Source organism: Sylvia atricapilla, chromosome 8 (genome assembly GCF_009819655.1).
Source record: "Sylvia atricapilla isolate bSylAtr1 chromosome 8, bSylAtr1.pri, whole genome shotgun sequence".
Classification (NCBI taxonomy): domain Eukaryota; kingdom Metazoa; phylum Chordata; class Aves; order Passeriformes; family Sylviidae; genus Sylvia; species Sylvia atricapilla.
Genome location: NC_089147.1, coordinates 16537036 through 16558978, shown reverse-complemented (window position 1 = coordinate 16558978; position 21943 = coordinate 16537036). Strand labels below are relative to the sequence as shown.

General features: G+C 36.5%; 1 protein-coding gene across 3 annotated transcripts in view; it reads right to left on the bottom strand.

Moving 5' to 3' along the window:
• Positions 1-21943, bottom strand: part of PLCE1 (phospholipase C epsilon 1) — a 133567-nt gene that overhangs the window by 20223 nt on the left and 91401 nt on the right. For 2 of the 3 annotated variants that reach the window (XM_066323847.1, XM_066323846.1), the window contains 13 exons: positions 16714-16859; positions 14636-14894; positions 13795-14003; positions 11224-11265; positions 8902-9568; positions 8221-8403; positions 7266-7383; positions 6772-6931; positions 3441-3563; positions 3220-3356; positions 2058-2296; positions 1203-1264; positions 878-1043 (listed from right to left, as the gene is read on the bottom strand). In XM_066323847.1, coding sequence (XP_066179944.1) covers positions 878-1043; positions 1203-1264; positions 2058-2296; positions 3220-3356; positions 3441-3563; positions 6772-6931; positions 7266-7383; positions 8221-8403; positions 8902-9568; positions 11224-11265; positions 13795-14003; positions 14636-14894; positions 16714-16859 — 2511 coding nt within the window. The remainder of the gene's footprint in view (positions 1-877; positions 1044-1202; positions 1265-2057; positions 2297-3219; positions 3357-3440; positions 3564-6771; positions 6932-7265; positions 7384-8220; positions 8404-8901; positions 9569-11223; positions 11266-13794; positions 14004-14635; positions 14895-16713; positions 16860-21943) is intronic. The other variant, XM_066323848.1, reaches the window with a different exon arrangement.

The window sequence follows — 21943 nt, the reverse complement described above, 5'->3', positions numbered from 1 at the left end:
GACACACTGAGCCAGAACCAAGTGCCTCTTCAGCTGGCAACACTACTTGAGGAACGGGAAGAAGCTTTTTTTCATCATGCACACTTTGAAGGCAGTTGATCTCTATCTCACTTCCCATCTATTATCAACACAATACTAAGATCACTGTGCAGTGCTACTACAGGAACCTCTGCAATTGCACTCCTCACTGCATTCATGTTATTCAGGATTTCCTAACACAGCCTCACCTCTCTGTCTATAGCCCCAGCTGAAGGAGCACATGGGACACCAGATGAGTCCTTTCTCCATGGTGAGTCATTTACTCTTACAATAAGGAAAACACTACTGACAGAAGTTTGATGCTTTCTCCAGCATTTTATAAACACACAGACGTACAAATACATACACACAAACAAACACAGAACTGAAAGCCCAAGGGAGAAATTGTTCCTTCCCTGATCACCACCCATCAAGCACAAAGTCTAAAAACTGTAGAATATTCCTAGAAGCACCGTTTTTAGAAGTTATAGTTCCATTTGAAATTTGTCTTTGCAGTGCAATGTACAGTATTTCAGTAGTGTTTCTGACATCTGAATGAACTAAAATATTAGATCAGTCTTTCCTGTGGGAAAGTCTAATTTTAGTAGGTTGGGTCAGACCGACTGGTGTCTAAATGCTATGAATCTCAAACTAAACCCTTTTTTTTTTGCCTTAGAAAAGGCATTTGAGCACAACTGTGCTTACAGGCAGCTTTCCCACACATCATGTTTTCCAACGTTTTGAAAGCAGGGGTTTAGGACATTTCGATTTTCAAAGCAAAAAGGTCACATTCCTGAAACTTGTCAGTAAAGCAAACAAGTTCATGTTGAAAGCTACAAAACAATCCAATCCTGCATACCTGGCTGTAGAGTTCCACTGAGGACTCCCCTTTAAGCTGATGGCCAGTAAGGTAAGTATTGTGTGAGGATTCTATGTAGTAATATGAGAGAGGAAAGTTCAAGTCCTCAGCATTCTCCTGTGACTCATCATTTTTGGAGGCAAAGTTGTCTTTATCCATCAAAAATCTAGAAGTGAGAAGATGCGAGGAAATTTTATGCTGTGCTGAGCATTTTGTGACTCTCCAAGAAACATTGTTACACTGGTATAATCTTTTTACATATATATATACATGTATATTTATATACTTTTTAGATATATAAAAAAATTAGCACGCATGTAATTACCTTGCAAATCCTTCGAAAGACAGCAGCCCCTGCTGGCACATGTTCACACTAGGTTCAAATTTCTGTAAGGAGGAAGAAATCAAAGATATATATCATAACAATTCTTAGAAATATGTCTTTGTCATGTTTTTATATGTAGTCTGCTCATAGCACTAAACAGTTAGTATGCAAACACAGTCTTTTCGTGGATGAAGTAGTCAGGTGCCTGCAAACTTTGTTTTACAAATAACTACACAAACATACTAAAATCATAATCATAAATCAAAGAACCATTCAGGTTGAAAGAGATGTTGGGAGATCACCTAATCCAACCTCCTGTTCAAAGCTGAGAGAGCAATTAAATTGAAATTAAGAAAGATTTATGATCAGGTGGCTACTCCTATCTAGTATGCTTAAAAACAACATACTACCATCTCAACAAGAGTTGTGGTATTCCAACTTGAAGTTTCTTTAGAATTTCTGTCTTTTAAACTCTGCAATTCTATCTTATAAGTTGATATTTATACATAGTTTTTAACCTTTGTTAACTGCTAAACGGGGGCTTAGTTTTGGAGTATATTAATTACGCATGCTTGGAGGAATAAAAATTTTTCCACAGATTTTCTAAAATCTTCATCCATAGTACATAAGGGAATAAAAGGTCCATATTTACTCTGGATGTTTATGGACATCCATAAAATTTTTTAGCCCAAAATAAAGATAGTATGAAATTTTAAAGTCAAGTGAACTGTAGAGACAATATCAGTGTGAAAGGAAATACCCACATAGATGCTATTCTGAACAGCACACAACATTAACGGGGAAAACGGAAGTAACAGGAATTCTAGTAAAAAGGAAGATATTTTTATTACAGACCTGGATAATACTGAGGATTTCATCATAGGTGCAGTGTTCTCCTTGGCAATTCACTAAGAAGTCGTTCAGCTGCTGGATTCCTACTCCAAATACTCCCAGCGATGTGCTTTCAACTCCAGTACCATTGGTTACAATGCTGGCAGCAGCAATGGCATCAGATATTTGCCTTTGGTTGTCTGATAGCTGCTGCCTGCTCTTAATGAACAAACCAAGGTCTGAAACATTTCTAGTCAACAAATCTTAAAAGAAAAATGAGGAAATAAAAATATAAGCGAAACAATTATGCCTATTACATATCCTGTATAGAATATAATGTAGTGTACAACACACACAAGTATTCTCACTGGGAGTTTTAGCACTGGCACAGTAAATAAGAACAAAACCATCTTGTTTCTACCCACTAATAAAAGAGAGAGTATTGAGCATGCATGTGAATGGGCTACAGGTGTACAGTTACTCTGAACAAAATCCTGGAACCTTTAACATGGATCCACAACCTCCTACACACCCAGGACTCTTCCGCTCCCTCTCACCACCACAAACAGCCTCAAAGCCTTTTCTTCCTTCACTGTGTGCAACTCCACACCCTTCCTGTTCAATCACCCTTTATCTTCTTTCAGTTTCATATGCTATTTGTTCTGCACTCTCCCCACAAGCTGCTTGGCAGAAAGACTGTTTTCTTTACATGTAGCCAAAGTCCCAGACTTAGATTAAGGTAACAGAGGAATGTAAAGTGAGACAGAGGCTTCCTTCTCCTTTATCCCTCATAAAGCAGATCCACTAGGAAACTAGATAAGAAAAAACCAGCCAAATGTGACAGAGGGCAGAGCCTCCTCATTTGTCCTTCCCATATTTGCTCAGCGCTTTAGCCCTTCCAGGGCTCCTGCAACCTGTACAGATCCTTGGGCTCAGCCATTCAGCAATAAGTTTTATTCCTCTGCTATTACTAGTTACAAATATATCTGGCTAATGGAAAGCTGGAATACTTTTCCTTCCCTTAATTTTTTTCTTATATCCTGCTAACTAGGTATTAGTGGAGGCATGGCAGCAGTCCTCTACTTAAACTTAGAACTGATAATGAGACTGACTGAGACATATTTTATTAAGGCAAATAACTGAAGTTGCTCAGCAGTCAAACAGCTGCATTTTCCTCATTACAAACCTAAATCCGGCTGGAATCCACTGCTATTTTCATCAATCTTCAAATTGGTATAAAGTGGAGCAGGGTCTAAGCCAGATCGATTGCAAGGCACAGCATAAACATCAAAAAGATCTTTCAGATCCTTGCGGCTACGGACACTGCAAAAAGAGTGGATAAGTTCAACTTTTGCTCTTTTATAAACTTGGAAAAATGAAATTAGTGCAGAAGACAGTATCTTTTACCTGAAAGATTTGAAGAGCTCTACAAATTCCACAAAAGTCATGTTACTATCAGACACCATGAAGCTCTGAAACCCCTTCATTCCTCCTTTGACACGGCCATGCCAGCTACTGCTGCTCCATGTGCTAAATCAAAAAAAGACTGCTGTAGTTTGGTTACATTAAACTTCTACTGAATTGAAATATTAAGCATTAGTGTATTAACAGTTTATTTGTGCTCTCCTCAATACATTACCAATATCTGGGAGAAGCAAAGAAAGCACCATCTTATAAGATGCATAATGATGGAGTTTTTTACCTTCTTGCTTTATAGCAGTTATTTTTCTCTTCAAGACAACTGCAGACTTTACCAGAATGAAAAAAGTAAATTAAGCAATTTAAAACTTTCATGTGGAGAAAGGCCTGATGCACATGGTACAAAAGAAAACACAAACACTTATTTTCCTTTAAAGAAAACAATACCAGTATTTTTGTAATGCAGGCTGTGTATAAGGTTCACTGAAGACAAAATAATAAAATAGATTGTTTTGTACCTGCGATCATTAATCTAAGTTTTGCAGCTGAACAAGGTTTTTGAAGTAGAACCAGCACATTTCCAAAAGTCACATCCCAAAATCTTAGGCTTCTAGAGGATTTACACAAGTAAGTACAGTTAGGCCCTGACTTGAGCAGTATGAACAAGTCTTTAGTGAACTACATGGAGTAACTTGCAATGAGGGACTAAACTCTTAAGCCCCTTCCTGGGCCTAAACACCAATGAACACACATCACAGGAATGGGATCTGCTAGCAACAGCATCCTGCAAAGGGCAGGACCTAAGCAACAGGACTTATCAAGACTTATCAAAATATCAAGAACTATCTAGTTTAAACCATATTTAAATGCACAAGTTACAATATTTCCTTCAAAATATCAGACCACATGTCAGATTTTATTGCTCAGTAATGTCCAAATATACAGAGAAACATTCTTCTATGAATTCTGCCATCAGGTTCAGTACAAATAGTTCTGACATCTGTGATGAAAAACCAGGACCAGCTTGTTGTTCAACATTCCTAAAGACATGCCTGCAAGCAGGTGACTTTCTACACAAAGATCTGCTGGAGCAGATCCCTGAGATTACTCCTGGCATGGGATGAATGCATGCAATTGTAAACAAAATGTGATTTAAAAGTATTGAAAAATACTATCTACTTTAGTTGATAACGTTCGATTTGTTAGACATCACTATGGCAAGTACTGACATACTTCATATAACTTTTTTTAGACAAAATAATTCCTAGCATTTTTATCAGACAGAAAAAACAAACCATGATGAGGAAAGTCTCTAGATTCCAGAAAAGAGATTGGAACTAGAGTACCAAATGGAAGACCAAGAGCAGAAAAAAATGCTCAGCATTTCACCCAAGCTGATCACTAAAGATCATCTTCCAGACTAATGGGAAATAAATACAAACAAAAGGTTTTAAAAAAAAAAGCCACAAAAACCCCACCATCACCAACAACTAAAACTGCAATTAGTAGCAGTCTGGATTACACTTGTAAATAGCTAATGAGTGAGGAGGTTTACTCTCCCTGCCCAAAAAAACCCCTCATCTCTAGTCTTCCATATCCTGTGCTCTGAGTCCCAGTGGCCTTATCAACCATCCTCCTGCTTCCTCCACCTTACAAGTGGCACTACATTTCCTAGGAACTTGGGAATTCCTCAGATGCCCATCTGCTTTGAAGGAGTGACAAAAGCAGCTGCAAGCTACCTGTGTTCAGAATAAAACTCTCCAGTGCTCCAAATTTCTTAATGGCTCATGAAAACTGGGTCAAGATAATGGGTAAAATATGTAAATCTGTTCTGAGAAAGACTTTTTCAGGACAGATGAAACATCCATAACCTACATCCTGAGCAAGTTGTAGCAAGAAGGGTCATAGCAAATTTGGGACTGCTCTGCAAAGCAACGCTGTGGAGGTGCCAGACAACTTTGCCAGGGAAAATCTGTGATAACTGGGGGAGGTCAGCAGCGCTTAGCTACACACAGATACATGCAGAAACCCAGTCCTGAGAGGATTTAAAGGAACATTAGTTGTCCTTTCCCAGGAAATGCGAGTTCTGCATTGAGTCTTTAAATCTCATTTAGAGACAACAACTATTTTGGCATAAAAGCAAAAAGCAGATTTGCAAAACACAGAATCACTTTTCAGAGATAGTAAAACAGTATTTCTTCAGTTCAATGTAAAAAAACCAAATTATTCTCACCCTTACAAAAAAGAAAAAATTGCTTACCAAGACAAATCCAAGTCTGCGAATGACAGTGAAAAACAAAAAGAGCACAGAGGCTCACAAAGCAGTGTTAACCCAACCACACATGTTCACAGGTGGCTCTACTTACACCTGTTGCTAAATCCAACTCTTTTAAGTTTATTATAAATACAATCCCCAAGAAATACGCAACAGAAACCATCGCACAAGACATGTCTCTTCTAATATAATGTTCTATCAGCAGCAGTAATCTCTTCCATTGTTTACTCTTGCTCTCCTGGAACCCCCAAAATTCATACTAAAAATTATATTTCAGCCTTCCAAAAGGAAAAATAGGTACTTTTTTCTCAAAAAAGACACCAGAAAGTCTCTGTTGAGACTGTCTTCTTGTATGTCATAAAATACTACCCAGATCTCTGATGTATTATTAATACTGTAATTATTACTGCCATCGCCATTAGTATTTACAGAATTAATATAATAGTGCACTATGTTACTGCACATATTGCAACAGCATAACCTTTTACACTGCCTAAGTGGCACAAAAAGGATGAATGTTCAAGAAGAGGCCTGTAAGAAAAAGATTCCAAATAGGTTCCTCCAATTCCCAAGACAGTACTGCAGTCATCACCAGGAATGTCAGCAAAAGTTGTTATTCCCCCACGCAGAAATTATTTGTGCCAAGAAACCTCTGAACTTCAGTTCACACATCTGAAACATTTCTGTTGATTTTCACTGAACAGAAAATGCCTATAACTATGTTTTGCAGAAGATCTGGAGAAAGAGTTAAACTCAGTATTTTGTAGTTTTGGAACAGCATTCCAATCTGCTTCTGTAATAGATATAAACTGAAACATGCTGCTCAGGGACTTGCTACAAAGCCATCCTTAGATTCATGGCATTTCAGCTTAAATGCCTCGTGTTGTTCCACAATGTGTTTTAGATGTCCACACAAAGGCTAATGACATTTCTGGCGCTCTTTTTGTCAGATTTTGCCAGTTTGGCACAAACCCCACATTTGATAATAAATAAGTTATAGTAGCTTCTTTTCTTTTTAAATCAAAGCATGGATTTTGCCCTTACCTAGACTGACTTTTGCTTGACGATATTACAGGAGAGGAGACTGGTCTTGCTGGTGAAGACGATGTAGCTCCTAAGTTGGGAGATCCAGATGCTGTCAGAGAATGAGCTCTTCTTGATGGCAGGTTGTTAGATGGAGAAGCGTTAATAAGAATATTTTGATCTAAGGAGAAAACAGAAGTTTTCATCGTAATTACAACATCTGGCCCAATAAAAATGCTTTTGTCCAGGAGACCTATATGAAAATTCATTAAAGCATAGTAAGACACTAGCAGAATTCTAGATTGTCCCGAAACAGTAAAAAAAATATACTTACAAATAAAATACACTTACTAATGTATTTTATCTGAATAGAAAGGGAATGCTACTGAAACTAAAAGAAAGAACAATCATGAACAACTAAAGAAATTAATTTTTAACACTACAAAAAATGTCTTCATAAAAAGGCTTTGAGCAAAACTGTGACAGATTTTTAAGTACTAAAGCAATATATTTACCTGGTTCTTCTTGTTCATCAATATCTTGAGGATCTGAACCACTTCTATTACGATATTCCTTACAGCTTTTTGCCTTCCGAGTTGCCATTTCATCATCAGTGGCCTCTCCACTTTCACCCTAGAAATAATGAGCTCCATAATAAACATCCCAAACCCCCTACTTCCATTTCATTTCAGTACAATCTGTAATAAAACCGTGAGATAAATCAGCTATGCCTTATGAAACACTCCTGTGAGGCCAATACCAGTAGAAAAGAAAAAGAGATACATAGTCAAGCATGGGACCATTATGTGTTACATCAGTTTGACATCACTGAAGATGACAATGATTGTGCCTCTCTAGAATGCTGCAGCTGGTTTTACATTATTTCACTGGTGCACTGAAGCCCTAAAGAGGATGGATCTTGTAATTTAAGAGTCTTTCTACCTGCCCACTAGAAAATGTGGGTAGTGTAGAGGTGCTAGTCCTGCATTTTCCTCTCTCCTGCCTACTGTTGAAAGCAGTTTTGTCCAGGGAAAGAAAAGAGACTGCCAGCCTAGGTCATGTTTCTGTCACCCACACAAGATAAAATGGGTGCTAATGTGATGTGGAATAACCATGATAGTGTTTTTCAAAACATAAAAACAAAAAGGATTAAAAAAAATTACACCAACCTCCAGACACCACTTTGCATTTTAAGATTTTATCACCACCAGTATTTTATCTTTATACTGAGGTAGCACCTAAAGGCTGTAAGAAGATTGTGTCCCATTCTGCTAGCCCTGGCACCTACGCGTCCTAACAATGCTGCATGCATGAGAAAAGAACAAACTATTGGAAAACAGTAATCCTCAAACCTGAAATGACAATAAACAGTTTCAAAATCATCATCTAACTTCTTTTCTCTTGTTCAGAACACAGCTACACAGTGACTGCAAGAAGGAAACAAAACACACGAATAACAAAATATTCTACCCTGATGAGTACTTTCTTCTTTTTCTTAGCTGTGTTGATTCCCAGAGTGTTGTTTCTCTGCACATTGGGCTTCTCAGTGCTTTTGGTGAGAGATCCCGCGCCTGTGCTTCTTGCACTCCATCGTCTGCCTCCAAACAGCTCAACAGCCTGAGCCAGGGTTGGGCCTTCAAACCTTCCATCCTCCTACAAAGATTCTCAGTGTTAACAAAACAAGGAGAATAAGGACACATTTTTACAGCAGTAATACAGACATCTCTGAGGAATCCATGAAAGAAACATCAAGAGGAGGTAATTTTTGATTACTGAGTGAATTGATTACTCTGAATTCCCCAGAGCTATTTTGTTTGCTGCTTTGGGGATGTTTTTGGCCCTATTATCACTCATTATTTTAGTGCCCTTTTAAAGCACAATCATTGTTTTTTTCTTTAATAAAATACTTATTCCAAAGCTCCAAACCTATAAGGAGCTCTGAAAAAAAATTTAACCTCAGGGTAATGAAAACTTGCAAAGTTTGACATAACCTTGTGTGGAGAATCAGATCTTGCTGCTTAAGCCATGTTACAAAGTAGGAGATTTAGTGTTAATCTTTAATCTAATCTTACTTACGATAGAAACTAATTGCATTACATTAAGCTGTTAATATCTTTGAACTTTTTTATAGAGAATCACAGTATCTTTTACCTGGTAAAGGCTGACATACTGTTTCCGTAACCACTGTAGTCTTTGATCGGGAAATCTCCTCATTTTTCTTACAGCTTTAGTCAATTCCAGCAATCCATCATACAGCATTCTGGCAGTGTATTTTGGAGCAACAAAGTGCAGCAACTTATTATCAGTAGTCTGAAGTCCATAAAGTAGTGTTATACCATTTTCTTCAAGGGACATATTGCAAAGTTTATTTTGAACACACACAGTGTGCATATCAATGCCCGAGTGTCCCATATATACAGCCTTGGCTGAAAACAAGTCCAAAAAGCCTTCCACCAATCCAGTATTACCAAGAAACTGGTATTTACCAAGCTCAGCAGTATTGCCCAGCACACTCAGTTTTGCCTTAGCATTTGCAGGGCAAACTGTTGTGGGTTTTGTCCAAGTCAAAGTACTATTGTCAGGCTGGAGCTGAAGAAAGCAACGAGCTGAGAGATGTGTCTCCTGGTCATAATGAATGACGGTTGCCCCTTGTTGCATGAACTGATGGACGTCAGCCCTGATGGACAACACGTACCAGGGAATGAGTTCTATCCCGTGGCAGAAAGCCTTTTGTTGCTCTTCTGCTGAACTTGTGTCCCATTCCTTCAACTGCTCAAATATGTCACTTTCAGAATCTGAAAGATCTCCAATGAGAAATCTGCATTTGAGCAAAGATGAGAGATTTATATTTAGCGATGCATGTGCTATTTATGCTATTCTTGATGAATATTTCTTCTGCTGCAGTTTAAACAAGTGGAATACTATCATCACTATATAATTGAGACTTACAGGAACTTGTGTAGTTTTTGAAGTATTACAATTTATGTTATTGCAATTTTGCATCAATTAAGAGATGCTGTTACAATTACTTATAACTACTGAAACAATATGATTATATTTTCCTAGAACATTCCCAACTTTGCATTAGTAATAAAAAGTGTCTGATTGGTTCTTAAAGCCAAGTGATTCCAGTTTCTAAATCTGCTGCGTAAGACTGCTTGAGCTGAAATATTAAGTGCCATATGTGGAAACTTAGCAGGATGTAGTGCATTTCAGACAGGACTTCTAATCTCTGTTTTATTACTGATTTCATGTGCAGACCTTTTACATTATATAATATTCTGATTAACACTAGTAAAATACTGGTTAAAATACATACCTTCATCATAAGAATGCACAAAGAATTCTATCAGATACTTCTCGTAAGAAATTTTATTTTACTTAAGGAAAATATTAACAAAGAACTTACATGCAGCAACCAAAATTTCTGAAATATCTTGCCAAAATTAGAAACAGTAGACACAGAGCAACAACACTGAGCTAACAGAAGAGGTAGTTTAAATGAAATTTCCTCCCTGCAGAAGCTTCTAACATGTATGAAAGCACAAATGTTCAATATTTGGGTAATCTAGTGACCATAAAAAAGGACAAACTGTTCTGTATACAACAGAACTAATGAAGCACATTTTCCTAAGGATATCCAGGCAATAAAATACAAACCATCTTCCTTTACATATCCTTAAGACATCTTGTCCTAATACCCTCTTTGCTTCCCCTTCCTATCACAGAACTCCCAGTTCCTGCCCCTTACCTACCAACTAAGCCAAAGATGACTCATATTGTGTTTCCAAGTCACATACATCATCTCCCCCAGTCCTAAATAGCACAGATGACCATCAGCTTTGCCTCAAACTCTCCTCTATCTGGGCGACAAATTAATCTGAATTTTTTCCCTTATTCCATACAGCAATGATTCCTCTATGAATTTATTAATCGGTGAGATCTCTGTCTCTTTACCGAATTTATAAAAAAGTGACAAATAGGTTGAGGTTTTATTGCTTGCGGTGAAGGGCCTGACAAAAGAACTGCCTCAGTCTAAAGTGCAGCTTTGTTTTTTTAAGAAATATTCCTACAAATAAAGGTCATGTTTTAAGTGAGCTGATATAAATTGTTTTACTAGAGTCTTACCAGACATATGTGAACTGAAATATTTACCTGTATTATATAAAATTAACATTTTAAAATGAAACAAACAACTGAAGCAGCTCTTTTCCCCCTATGACCTGAAAACAATCAAACAAGTCTCTGTAAAAACACTATAAAATGTATTCAGAGAGTAACTGTGCACGGGTGGAGGAGTCGATTATAGCGGATACAGAAATGGCAGAGCTTTGTTTCAAATGTTGCACACTGCAGATTAAAATGTACAAGAAGCAGGTAAGCCGAGCACACACATGTAACCACACACAGAAATGGAGCCTCTGACACAAGCTGCCAAAAGTGACACCACTGCCAATTACTGTGAGCACTTACAGAGCCTGGGCTGGACCAGGGGCTTTCTTTACATGTGCTGCACTGAGAGGCAAGGAAATGAAAAGATAAAGAAACATTCACACAGATTGTAGTTTTAGAGGAGAAAATTGCAAGTCTTACAAAAAGAAAAATAGTGGAAGTTTTCCCCTATTATTTTATATATTATTTACTATAACTAGACAAGCTTAAAAGTGAAGATAAGGTCAAGCTAATGAAGCAATAATTCAGTCAGGAGTATCTTCATAGGTCACTCAATAATTAACAATTCCAAAAAAATTCTATTTCAAATTTGTTAGTTTGGTTTTTTTCATTTTTCTGTCTAACTTCATTTTTATAAAAAATATTAATTGTTAGAAGAGAGTTCTAAGAAAGATTAATGTTTGATATTTATCTGGCGTGTACAGAAATCCAGGGCAATTAGATGGGTCACTGACTACAGAGTGATAGAGCTTATTTGCTAACGCAACAAGGAAAGTAATTATACCCACTGCCCACTGATTCTATTAGAGCCTTTCATTTTCTTCAAATCAAATTAACTTACCAGCTTTGGTACATTCATGTTCCACAATACTAATCCAAATCATGAAAAGAAAAACTAATTTAAAATCTTTCTTACAATTATAAAGTAATGAGAAACATGTTATTCAGTGTATTCTTCTGCCTTTATGACCACAACACTATAATTATCAGATAATGCATAATTATGATATAATTTGGATTTTATAACACTGTATGCAAATATGACAGGTCTCAAAAGAAAGAGAACTAAATTTCTTCCTCAGAACCCTTCAGCTGTTCACAGCAATAAAAACAAACCAAACACAGCCTCCATACAAGTACAACAGAACTTGGCCCTTCTGCCTCTGCAGCAACTTGCTCCTATGCCTCACCCAGCTCTCTGCATGCCCAGGAAAGACATAGCAAGTGAATAAGGAATTTCCAAAGCCTGTGAGATACTTGAGCTAAATCAGTACTTTCAGAAGTATTCTCCTACCAGTATTTTACTGTTAAAATCAGTATTTATTGCATCAGAAGTACAGATACTCGTAACTGAGTAATTAGTAGCCGGAACCAGGAAACATAACTTTAATTACCTATCTGCAGTTTTGCTCATTTAAATTTTAAATTTTCATTTCAGATTCACACTAGGTTTTTTAAAAAACTGAATTCCTACTTTAGTTTAGAGTGCAACTTACTAGATTATTTTTATGAATAAATCATAAGTAATTTACCAAGAAATTATTTCATGAACACATTAAAAAGGAACTCTTTAATTTCTATTTTATTAATCTAAGTGAAATGCTTATAAGCCTAGCTTATTCACCATTTGAACTGTGATTGCAAGTTGATTTTAAAGTATGTTAATTAAGAAAAAATAATTCCTGGAAGAAAGCATTAGGACTGAAGTAAGTCACAAGATAACATTTGTAGGCAGAGAAGTGGGTCTGTCTTTCTTGGCCTAATCTAGTGCACCACTTCCTAGAAGCAACTAAAGCCAGATGTGAATAATTCTATTAGAAACCATTCTTTCAGGAAATAATGATTATTTATATGAAATGAAATTTAGAATTACATGTTAATGAAATAAATGCATTTTAAACAGGAAGATAGTAGCTGCCTCTCAGGCAGTCACTTATTAGATTTAATGTTTAAGTAGCTGAAATAAGTTAGATCTGAATATTTTTATTTCTGATACACATTATCAGTAAATAACTCAGGCAGTGACTTTAAGCATTTTTCTTTATGCAAGCCCTCACATAATTTTATAGTGCTTCACCTCAGTGCAGTACAGTTCTGTTACTTTATTTGAAGTTAGTCTAACACAGTTACTTAGTTGAAAGCTGACCTGATCCACCTATGTCTACATGGGCTCTGCAATGAAACTTCTCTGCAAAGCAACATTGAGGAGGATCATTTGGTATCCTAAACTTTACACTTGCTGTCTTTCCTTCTGGTGACTAGTACAGTCTTCAAGAGTGGTTTTCAAAGTGAAATCAGATTACTGAACACTGGGCTTTTTTTACACAGGGCACAATGAAGTAAACTTTTTTGCAAAACAGCAGAACTACATCAACCTGAAAATTCAAAATGTGTACTCACACATGAATGTTTTCTGGACAAAACTGAAACCCCTCAAATTAACATGTCCTTAAAAGAAGGAGTTGTTTGAAGGATAATAACCTTTTTTTTGAAGGGGCCAGAACACTGCCTGAACATGCAGAATATAATGTTCTGAGCTCTGATAACAAATATGTCCTGGTGCTATTCCTGTCACTAGAGATCAAAATTGTAATTGTAACTATGGATTTTTAAAGCTCTCTGTGTAAGACAGAAAGGATTTACCCTTATCATGAGAGGAAGTAATTACATCATGAGGGAAAATACAGCTATACAGAAAGTTTCCAAGCAGTTGAATATCAGGGGAGAAAAGTTCTGATTTGGACATGGATAAATACAAGGGAAGATGTTAAAGTTGCTTTTATTTCTAAAAGCAAGCCTTGGTAAAAGAAAATCTAAGACTCAAACTGTGATATATATACATGTGATGATAGTAAATAAAATAAGACTTACTGGTACCGGTTTTTGTCCTTCAAAGAGTTTTTCCTTGAATCACTCCCTTCACTAACATTATCCTCACCCTCTTCAGAATCCAAACTGCGATTGCAGCTCCGAATAGTTTGAAAGATATTGTTTGTTGTTGATTCTTTTTCTGGATTATTTAAACCATCTTGGCCTACTCGTTGTAAGAAATTATCTTGTCCACTGTAATCTGAAACAAACTATAGAGATATCTAAAAGATTAGTATAGTTACAAATAGTTTCTACTTCTCACTGTAGATATTTTTACTATTAAGAATATTTAGTGCATATTTCCTACTTGCTTCTCATGAAATTTTGTGCCTACCTGCAACCCAAAACAGACCAAATAATTTCATAAATCAAGCAACACAAGTTAAAGTAACTGCTGATCTCACAGGGACATTTTTCTATTAAAATTACAATAATAAAACTCAAAAGAATTGTTTCTTTCCATAGAGGAGAAGTTTGATCTGCTGAGCTTCTAAATTCTGTTTTCTAAATTCTGTTTTTAACTGAAAACTTCCAGTTCCCAGTGAATTAAGTGGAAGGTCAGAGCATTTAGCAGAAAATAATTACATATTTCAGGCCTTACATACTTACTTAATCTTTTATTACTAATGCTGATTTCTCAGTACTTTGATACTGAACTAGGTAGAAATAACCAAATCTAAATTGCTAAGGTACTACAGGAATTAAATTGAGGTCCACATAACTGACTAGTCTAGTAAAAGTCTGGTTTAGAAAACTTTATTAGATGATGCCTTTGTGTAAGATTACATAAAATAAAGCACTGGCTGAGAATGTAACATCTTAAAATATTCATCTCATTTACCTCTAATGTTTCATACTGGGAGTTATATCGGGGACAGAGTCTGATGAGGCTTGATGCTCCATCCAAAACTTCACAGAGCTCTTTTAAAAATACACCACAGAAAGGAACAACTTTACAGCCTGGAATATTGAGTGCCCGGTTGACCACTTTCCTGTATTCAGATGATGACTCATGTTGTGCCATAGCATCCTTCAGACTTCGCATGGTTTCAATATCAGATTGGTCCATAAATTGCCACATTTTTAGAACTTTTCTTGACCTATTGCAAGAGATCACAACATTTAGTACAAAAATTTAAACTATTTACCTTCAAATCCAACACTCGCAGAATATATGGAATAGAGGAAATTATAATTACTCTTATAATTATTTCATTCATTCATTTCTATGAAATTATATAATTATAATTTCATAGAAATGAATGAATGAAATCAAGGCCATTCTTTTTATGTAAATTCCCCCCCCCCCCACTTTGATTTATCAAAGAACAAAACTGAAAATGGGAAACTAGCAGTCTGATCTATTGGAGCAGTATTTCACATTTCAGTAAAGTCCAGCTGCATAAAACATACCAGCAGGCTTTCTATCTGGTTTTTTTTTTTTTTTCTGTGTCACTGCCTAAAATTTCCAAGGGCCCACAAAGAAACTAGAAAAGATTAAGGAAACAGCATAAAGATAAACCAGAGTGTTTCTTACAAATTCATTCAGATGTATTATGAACAATCCAAAAAGCTAGCAAAAGTTGGAGGTTTTCACCAAATTTATTTTCTAAAACTTACATTGTATTCTTCCCTAATTTGGTCGCAAAATAAGTTATTTTCACAGAAATAAGGAAGTTGGGACCATGTTCAAGCTCTCAGGCACCAGTGCAGAGCTGTAGCTGAAAAGAAATTCTGATTTCCAACAGAAATAGCTCCAAGGATTGTGAGTACCTCTGGGAGTTGTCTTACCTTTGGAGCTGTATGTCTACGTAATCATATGGCCTTTCTTCCCAGCCCTGTCCTCAGACACACCAAAAGGTCCAAGGATACACTCACAGTAGACTGCCCTTACCCCCACTTTCCCTCCCTGTCCCAGAAGTGATGCTCATCAGCACTGGCCTTCTTCTCCTCTCTCTTGTGCTGTGCAGATGCATTAGAGACAAAATAGAGCCCTTAACTGGCTTTGCATTTTCCCTCATAACTTATGTGGCCTAGAGACTGTGGATGTATTCTGCTGAAATATACTCCCCATGCCTATGAGTGTTCCAAATGAGCTTTATATACCAAAACCATACACAAATAGCTCAATGAGATCCTTACTAAGCCACAAAGAACAGTAATGCAAACACTTTAGAGCTTTGTTACACAAACATATTATACAAGGAGGGTCAAAGCCAAGAGATTGGAAACTTGATCTTAACTCTTCCCTGTTCAGTCCCATTTTCTGCCCTCTGAACTGCCAGTGCTAAGGCACTGCTTCCTGCTCCCCTGACCCTACATGAACCTGTCACTCCAGAGGAAAGCACACAATGAGCTATCTTTGAGCCCCTACTCTCTCCTTCTTTGAGATAATGCAGTCCTTCTACATAAGACCATCAGAGATCCCAACATCAGTCTGTATAAGTAAATCAGATTCAGCTGTTTGGTCTTGTTGGGGTCTTTTATAATTTTGGGGTAGTTTCTTTTTTTACAGTTAAGACGGATCCTTTTAGAGCATCACCATGATTTTGCTTCACTTATGTTCTGGAGACTCCAACCGCACATTACATTAGTCGTAGCTCATTAGATAAACCACAACTGCTTTCCCATCTTCTTCTTACATTAAAAGAAAAATCTCTTTTAAAAAAATATTTTCTAATGCAACATATTCAGTGTGCATCAGGAAAAGTGATGGCGTCTTTAGAGCATTTTGAGAGAAAAAGGAAGGAATTTAGCATGCTTCATTTTTCCAAAAGGGATTACTAGAAAGTCACAGCATGAGATGATGTGGCTTAGACATGGATTTTTGTTCAGTTTCATTGTTCTCCAGAGATATCTGCTTAACAGAAGCTGCAATAGCATTGAAAAGTCATTTAAAAAAAGAAGAGTTGCCAGTACCTTAGCCCTGCCAGGAATTCCATTACAGCGTTGTAGTTGCCCATATTCCAGCAGCATTTTGCCACATGTACTAAGTATGAGAAGACTTCTCGTTTCTCCTCCATAGAACCTGCAGTCAGGATCAGCCAGGTAACCCATGAGCTCACCTTGTAAAACCAAACAGACAGCATGGTCAGCCAAAGCAATGTCACTTGGAGCATTCATGCACACTTGACAGATAATGTGGGTTTGTTTGGTTTCTTCCATCAGGAGGGTATCAGTCAATATTCCTCTTACACACTCATAGCCAAATCACATATGCATTGCAAACACAACTAACACAGTGATATATTCACATTACAACAGTTACATCATTAACTAGTCTAGAAAAACTTTTATTAAACAAAAAAACCTACTGCATCTTAATATAAGATATTCTGAATATACATTGATGCCACAGAAGAAAATGGACAGCTTCAGCTAGCACTTATTTCTAAAGCTGCTGGAGAGAACTGCAATAAAAATTCTCATTAAGATGGCTTACAGATCTCAGCCTCACAGTGAATAACCCTTGTTAACAATATGAACAGTGAAAGTTGATAAATTGGATTTTTTTGGATTTGGTAATTTCATAAAACTAGATGCATTTAATGCACAATTTTGCTAATTCCTATATGCATTGAACATTTAAGATAATTTGCAGTATCTGTTTGCAAGATCACAAATGAAGTAAATAAAAAGAAATCCCATCTTCCGAAGTGTGCCCATACTACCAAGATCTCTTTTGTAATTAATTAATGCCAGAATCAGAAATCAACTTAGTACATGATTCTGTTTGTATTGCAACAAATAAAAATCAACTCTTCATTTTATCAGTGTGCAGATTTTCTTTCCAGTTTATGTTCCCACAAGATCCATAAAAAATAGCTATATTTCACATGGAAACCTAATATAAACCAACTGTTTCTCTTTACAATATGACTCCCTGGAGGCTTGATTTTTGTCATTGTGTAAACACTTAGGAGGCAATAAACGTGATTTGTTTACTGACACTGTGTTCCATTCTTTGGTCCTGAAGGACTCCAGTGTTTACAGATAATACCAGTGTGAGGAGAGGCTTAAAAAAATTAGAAAACGCTAGTTCACCCCTTAGGGGCCATAGACTTTTATTTTAAAAATCAAGCATGTGAAATAAAATGTGAATGCATTAGTACTAACAGGAAAATAACCCCATTGACAATATATAGGGCTTCTATTTATGCAAGTCTATACAGACTCAGTGCTCCGAGCCACCCACACTTGAGGGAGGACAATTAAAGACTATGAAGAGTCTAAGTTACTGTTTATCCTGTCTGATGGCCACATCAGTCAGGAACCATAAAAGAGAAATGTCCAGATGAGAAGTCATACTCCTTATATGAAAAAAAAAAACCCAACCAAAACCAACCAATCAACCAAACACCCCAAAAAAACAAACAACACCCAAAAACCCCCTAAAAGTGGGATTTAATATATATATATATATATAAATAAAAAAATCACACTTTAAAGACTGAATTAGATGAATTTCATTCACTGGAGACGTACTCAGGAGTGAGGACAATGACTATGGGGATGCTCTAATAGGTTGTGAGCATCAGGGGCAGCACACTAATCACTGCAGCAGCTCAGAATGAGAATCTGAATTCAGCTAAAATTTTACTTGGTATGTTCAGTTAGTTACTCCTAAAACATAACTCAATCAACAAACAAGTGCATATCTAAAGAGCATGAAGGAATGGAAAATACAAGCCACCATGGCACAGCAGTCAAGTGAGGGCAAAACCAGAATAAAGGTGAAAAAATAAATAAATTAAAACCCAGAAATTGTGAAACAGAACAGTGAGATCTGTGGCACAGATTTGTTTTTGCATACTGGAATAAAGTGACATGTTATTTTTGGGTATTATTCTCATTTTCCAGAAATGGCTCTGTTAGGGAATGCAACTGCTTAAACATGCAATCTCACAAAAAATTAATATTTGTTTGCTATAGAATACCTAATGTGGTAATGATTTGATTAATATGGGTTTAGAATTTTTAAAGAATCATGTAATTTTAAACAGATATGTTTTAATCTAAGGTAGTAAATATGTAATGATAAAACAGTATCAAAATTGAGAAAGAATGTCTAAAAAGGCTACTGATTTCACACTCTCCATTAAAAGGAAAGCTTTAAACTTGGGCAGCCACTTGCTGAAATTCTATTTAATAGAGAGTTTAGGACTGCTACAAACAGCATGATGAACTTTTACAATCTGTAAACACAAACAAAAAACTATAAAGGGCAGCATGGGTGAGCCTTTTCAGACTCGTGATACTGCATAACATGTGAGGGCAAAAGAAGGGCACAAAAGGCACCTTGAAGTTCATGCTGACTCCTCTTGTAGGACAACAACAGAGGACCAGAAAACATTTTAAAAGTCTTTCACTAAACAAGAAGAAAAATAAAGTGTCTGAATATTTTAATTTTAAAATAGAATAGGCAAAGGCAGATATAACAGACTGGGCAGAATCAGGGGGGAAAATGAGCATCTGAAGATACAAACCACGCCTGAGAAATAATGAACACGACTGCTTTTTTCCTGGAGATCAGAAACCAATGTTATTCAAAAAATAACAAATTTATAAAATTTTCATTGAAATGGAAGTTCAGAAGAATGGAAGTTGTCTGTGTACAGCTGAGCTAGATGCATTTCACACAAAAGAAAAGCAGAGAAGAACTCTACAGGTACTTATTTCTCGGTGGCTATGGAATTTGTGTGGAAGTTGAATTCAGAATCCTGTTTTTTCCACACTGGCAAGCAGGTAGCACAGACGTTATTTTGATGTGGCACAATTTCTCTGTCACTAAACCTGGGGGTTTTCTAGTGCGGGAAGAGAGCAAAGGGAAGGTCCACCCTGGGAAGCTCTGACTTCTGGACACTCCAGCCAAGTGGACACCGAACAGCACCTCCTCTTGCAGCACTTCCCTCTTGCTTGGCTTGCAGAGCCACCCCCCCAGCTGCACCACAGCCGGGGAACACCCGACCTGAGGATGAAGCACTACCAGCTGCCTTGGTAGCAAACTCCACAGCAGCAGCAGGAGAGCTTCATGACTCAGGCAGTGCCTGAGCACACACAGCACATCCCAGCCAAAGAGTGCACAGGAGCAGCCTTGCCAAGGAGATCAAAATACATTGCAAGTATTTGTCAGAATGAGCAGTAAAGCTTTTTGGACAAAGTTTTTGTGTTGGATAGCACTTTAACATCAGATCACAATCTACATCTCAACACAGTAATCATTATTTCCTTAGTTTACTTTTTTCTTCACACTTGACTTACATCGTTCTGTTTACGTAACTCATTTTAAGCTCCCTTCAGAACAGAAATCATCACAGCAAACCTATAATTAGATTTCCGCTGCACTGCTGATGAGTCTGAAAAGCATGAGAAAATGTATCCTGGCTTTGTTACCATAACCCACATGATTGCAAGACACAAGAAAAGTAATAAATTAACACATGATCCACTTAAACAAGTTGATAATAACATCAGTGTTTTCTTTCAGATGGATAAAAATGAGTGTCTTTCTGGATTACTGGATACTAATATTAAGTACTAAACAAGCAGAATTGAACAGATGTTTGCTTAAGATTTAAATATTTCCTGGTGCCCTAACAGAAGCACTAACAACATTGAGCCACATTAAGTTCAGATACATAAAAAGTAGCCTCATTTCAAAAGTTTAAGAGGCATAGGAATCTCCTTAAAATCTGAATCTGAACACACATGACCTGCACCAGATGTCTTGGCAATGCAAAATATACTGAACAATATGTACTCCAATTTGTAGTGCAAAAAGATCTGTACAGTTTCAGGTTTTCTGAAATTATAATTTTTTATCACCTCTACTATTTTAACTGCACCAAAATCTGCTTTATTCAATAACTAATTTTTTAGAAGTTTTTTGGCTTATCTTACTTTGATCAAATATTTCAAGTAAATTCAGATTAGCTATTCCTAATGCATTTGGGAAAGGCATATTTTTACTCAGTGTTAATTTTATTTTTTACTTTTAAACCTGAGAAATATATATCAGTCACTAAAAATGTAAAATGAGCCTATGTTTTTGATTACCTTAGTTATTGAACTATTACTGATTTCAAGTCAAATCTATATGCAGGCAAAAATCTCAAGATTTGTCAGGGGTAGAAAATGGTTTACTACTGAGACTGAGCCACTTATATTAACAAAACATGAAGGACATGAAAGAGACACCCCTGATGGAACCTGATCCTCAAGTTATGGTACATGACCTTAATCTCTGTACAAGTGCAACCTCCAGGACTGTTTATCATTCACTCTATGGGAACCTCTCTCCATGCAGTACACAGAAAGGAACAGCAATGCATGCTGAATTATTAACTGTATCCCTAAAGTTGCCATGGATTTTCTTCACTCATTTTTTTATTTCAGTCTTCTAATACTCAAGATTGTGATAATTCATATACATATATATGAATATATACATTCATTTATATTTATATAAATTCTTTACTATCCTCTATATACCCCCTGGATAATGTATTATGTGATTTTTTTTAAGAATGAGAATTAATTTTTTTTTTACATTTTATGAGAATGTAAATGTAGTGGCGCTACTGATGTAGGAAATTATTAACAATTTCCACCTGCAATGTGCAGTGCTTTATAATCTGTAGTTGTTTACACTCCTTTCGCCAGCGCCTCAGTTCATGAAACTTTTACAGCAATTCCCAAGCTACATACTTCAGTGCCTGATGCTACATGGAAGAAATGAAATCTTCTACATTTATATTACATTTTTAGGAACTTCATAATACATGAGAGATGCAGCTTCCAGAGGTGAAATTTCCAAACACAGCTGCCTGGCTGAAGTTTAACAATTATCATTGCTAGCAAGCAAAACAAAATCTTCTGGTTTACCACAAGGTAAGATTACAATACGTACCTTCTTTAACTCCTACCATTAATTAGCCATGGAAATCTTTCTATAACAAATTGTAGCTGGTTTAAATACTGCCTACACTGGGGCAAGAAAGAAAGAAACTTTAATACTGATGAAATAAAGTAAATATATGAAAAGTCACTACATAAAAAGCAAGCAGATGATTTTTAAGGTATCCAAAGGGTAAGTATGGCAATCTATAACCCATTTAACAGTCATTCTGGTTTTAGTAATTTTGTCTGA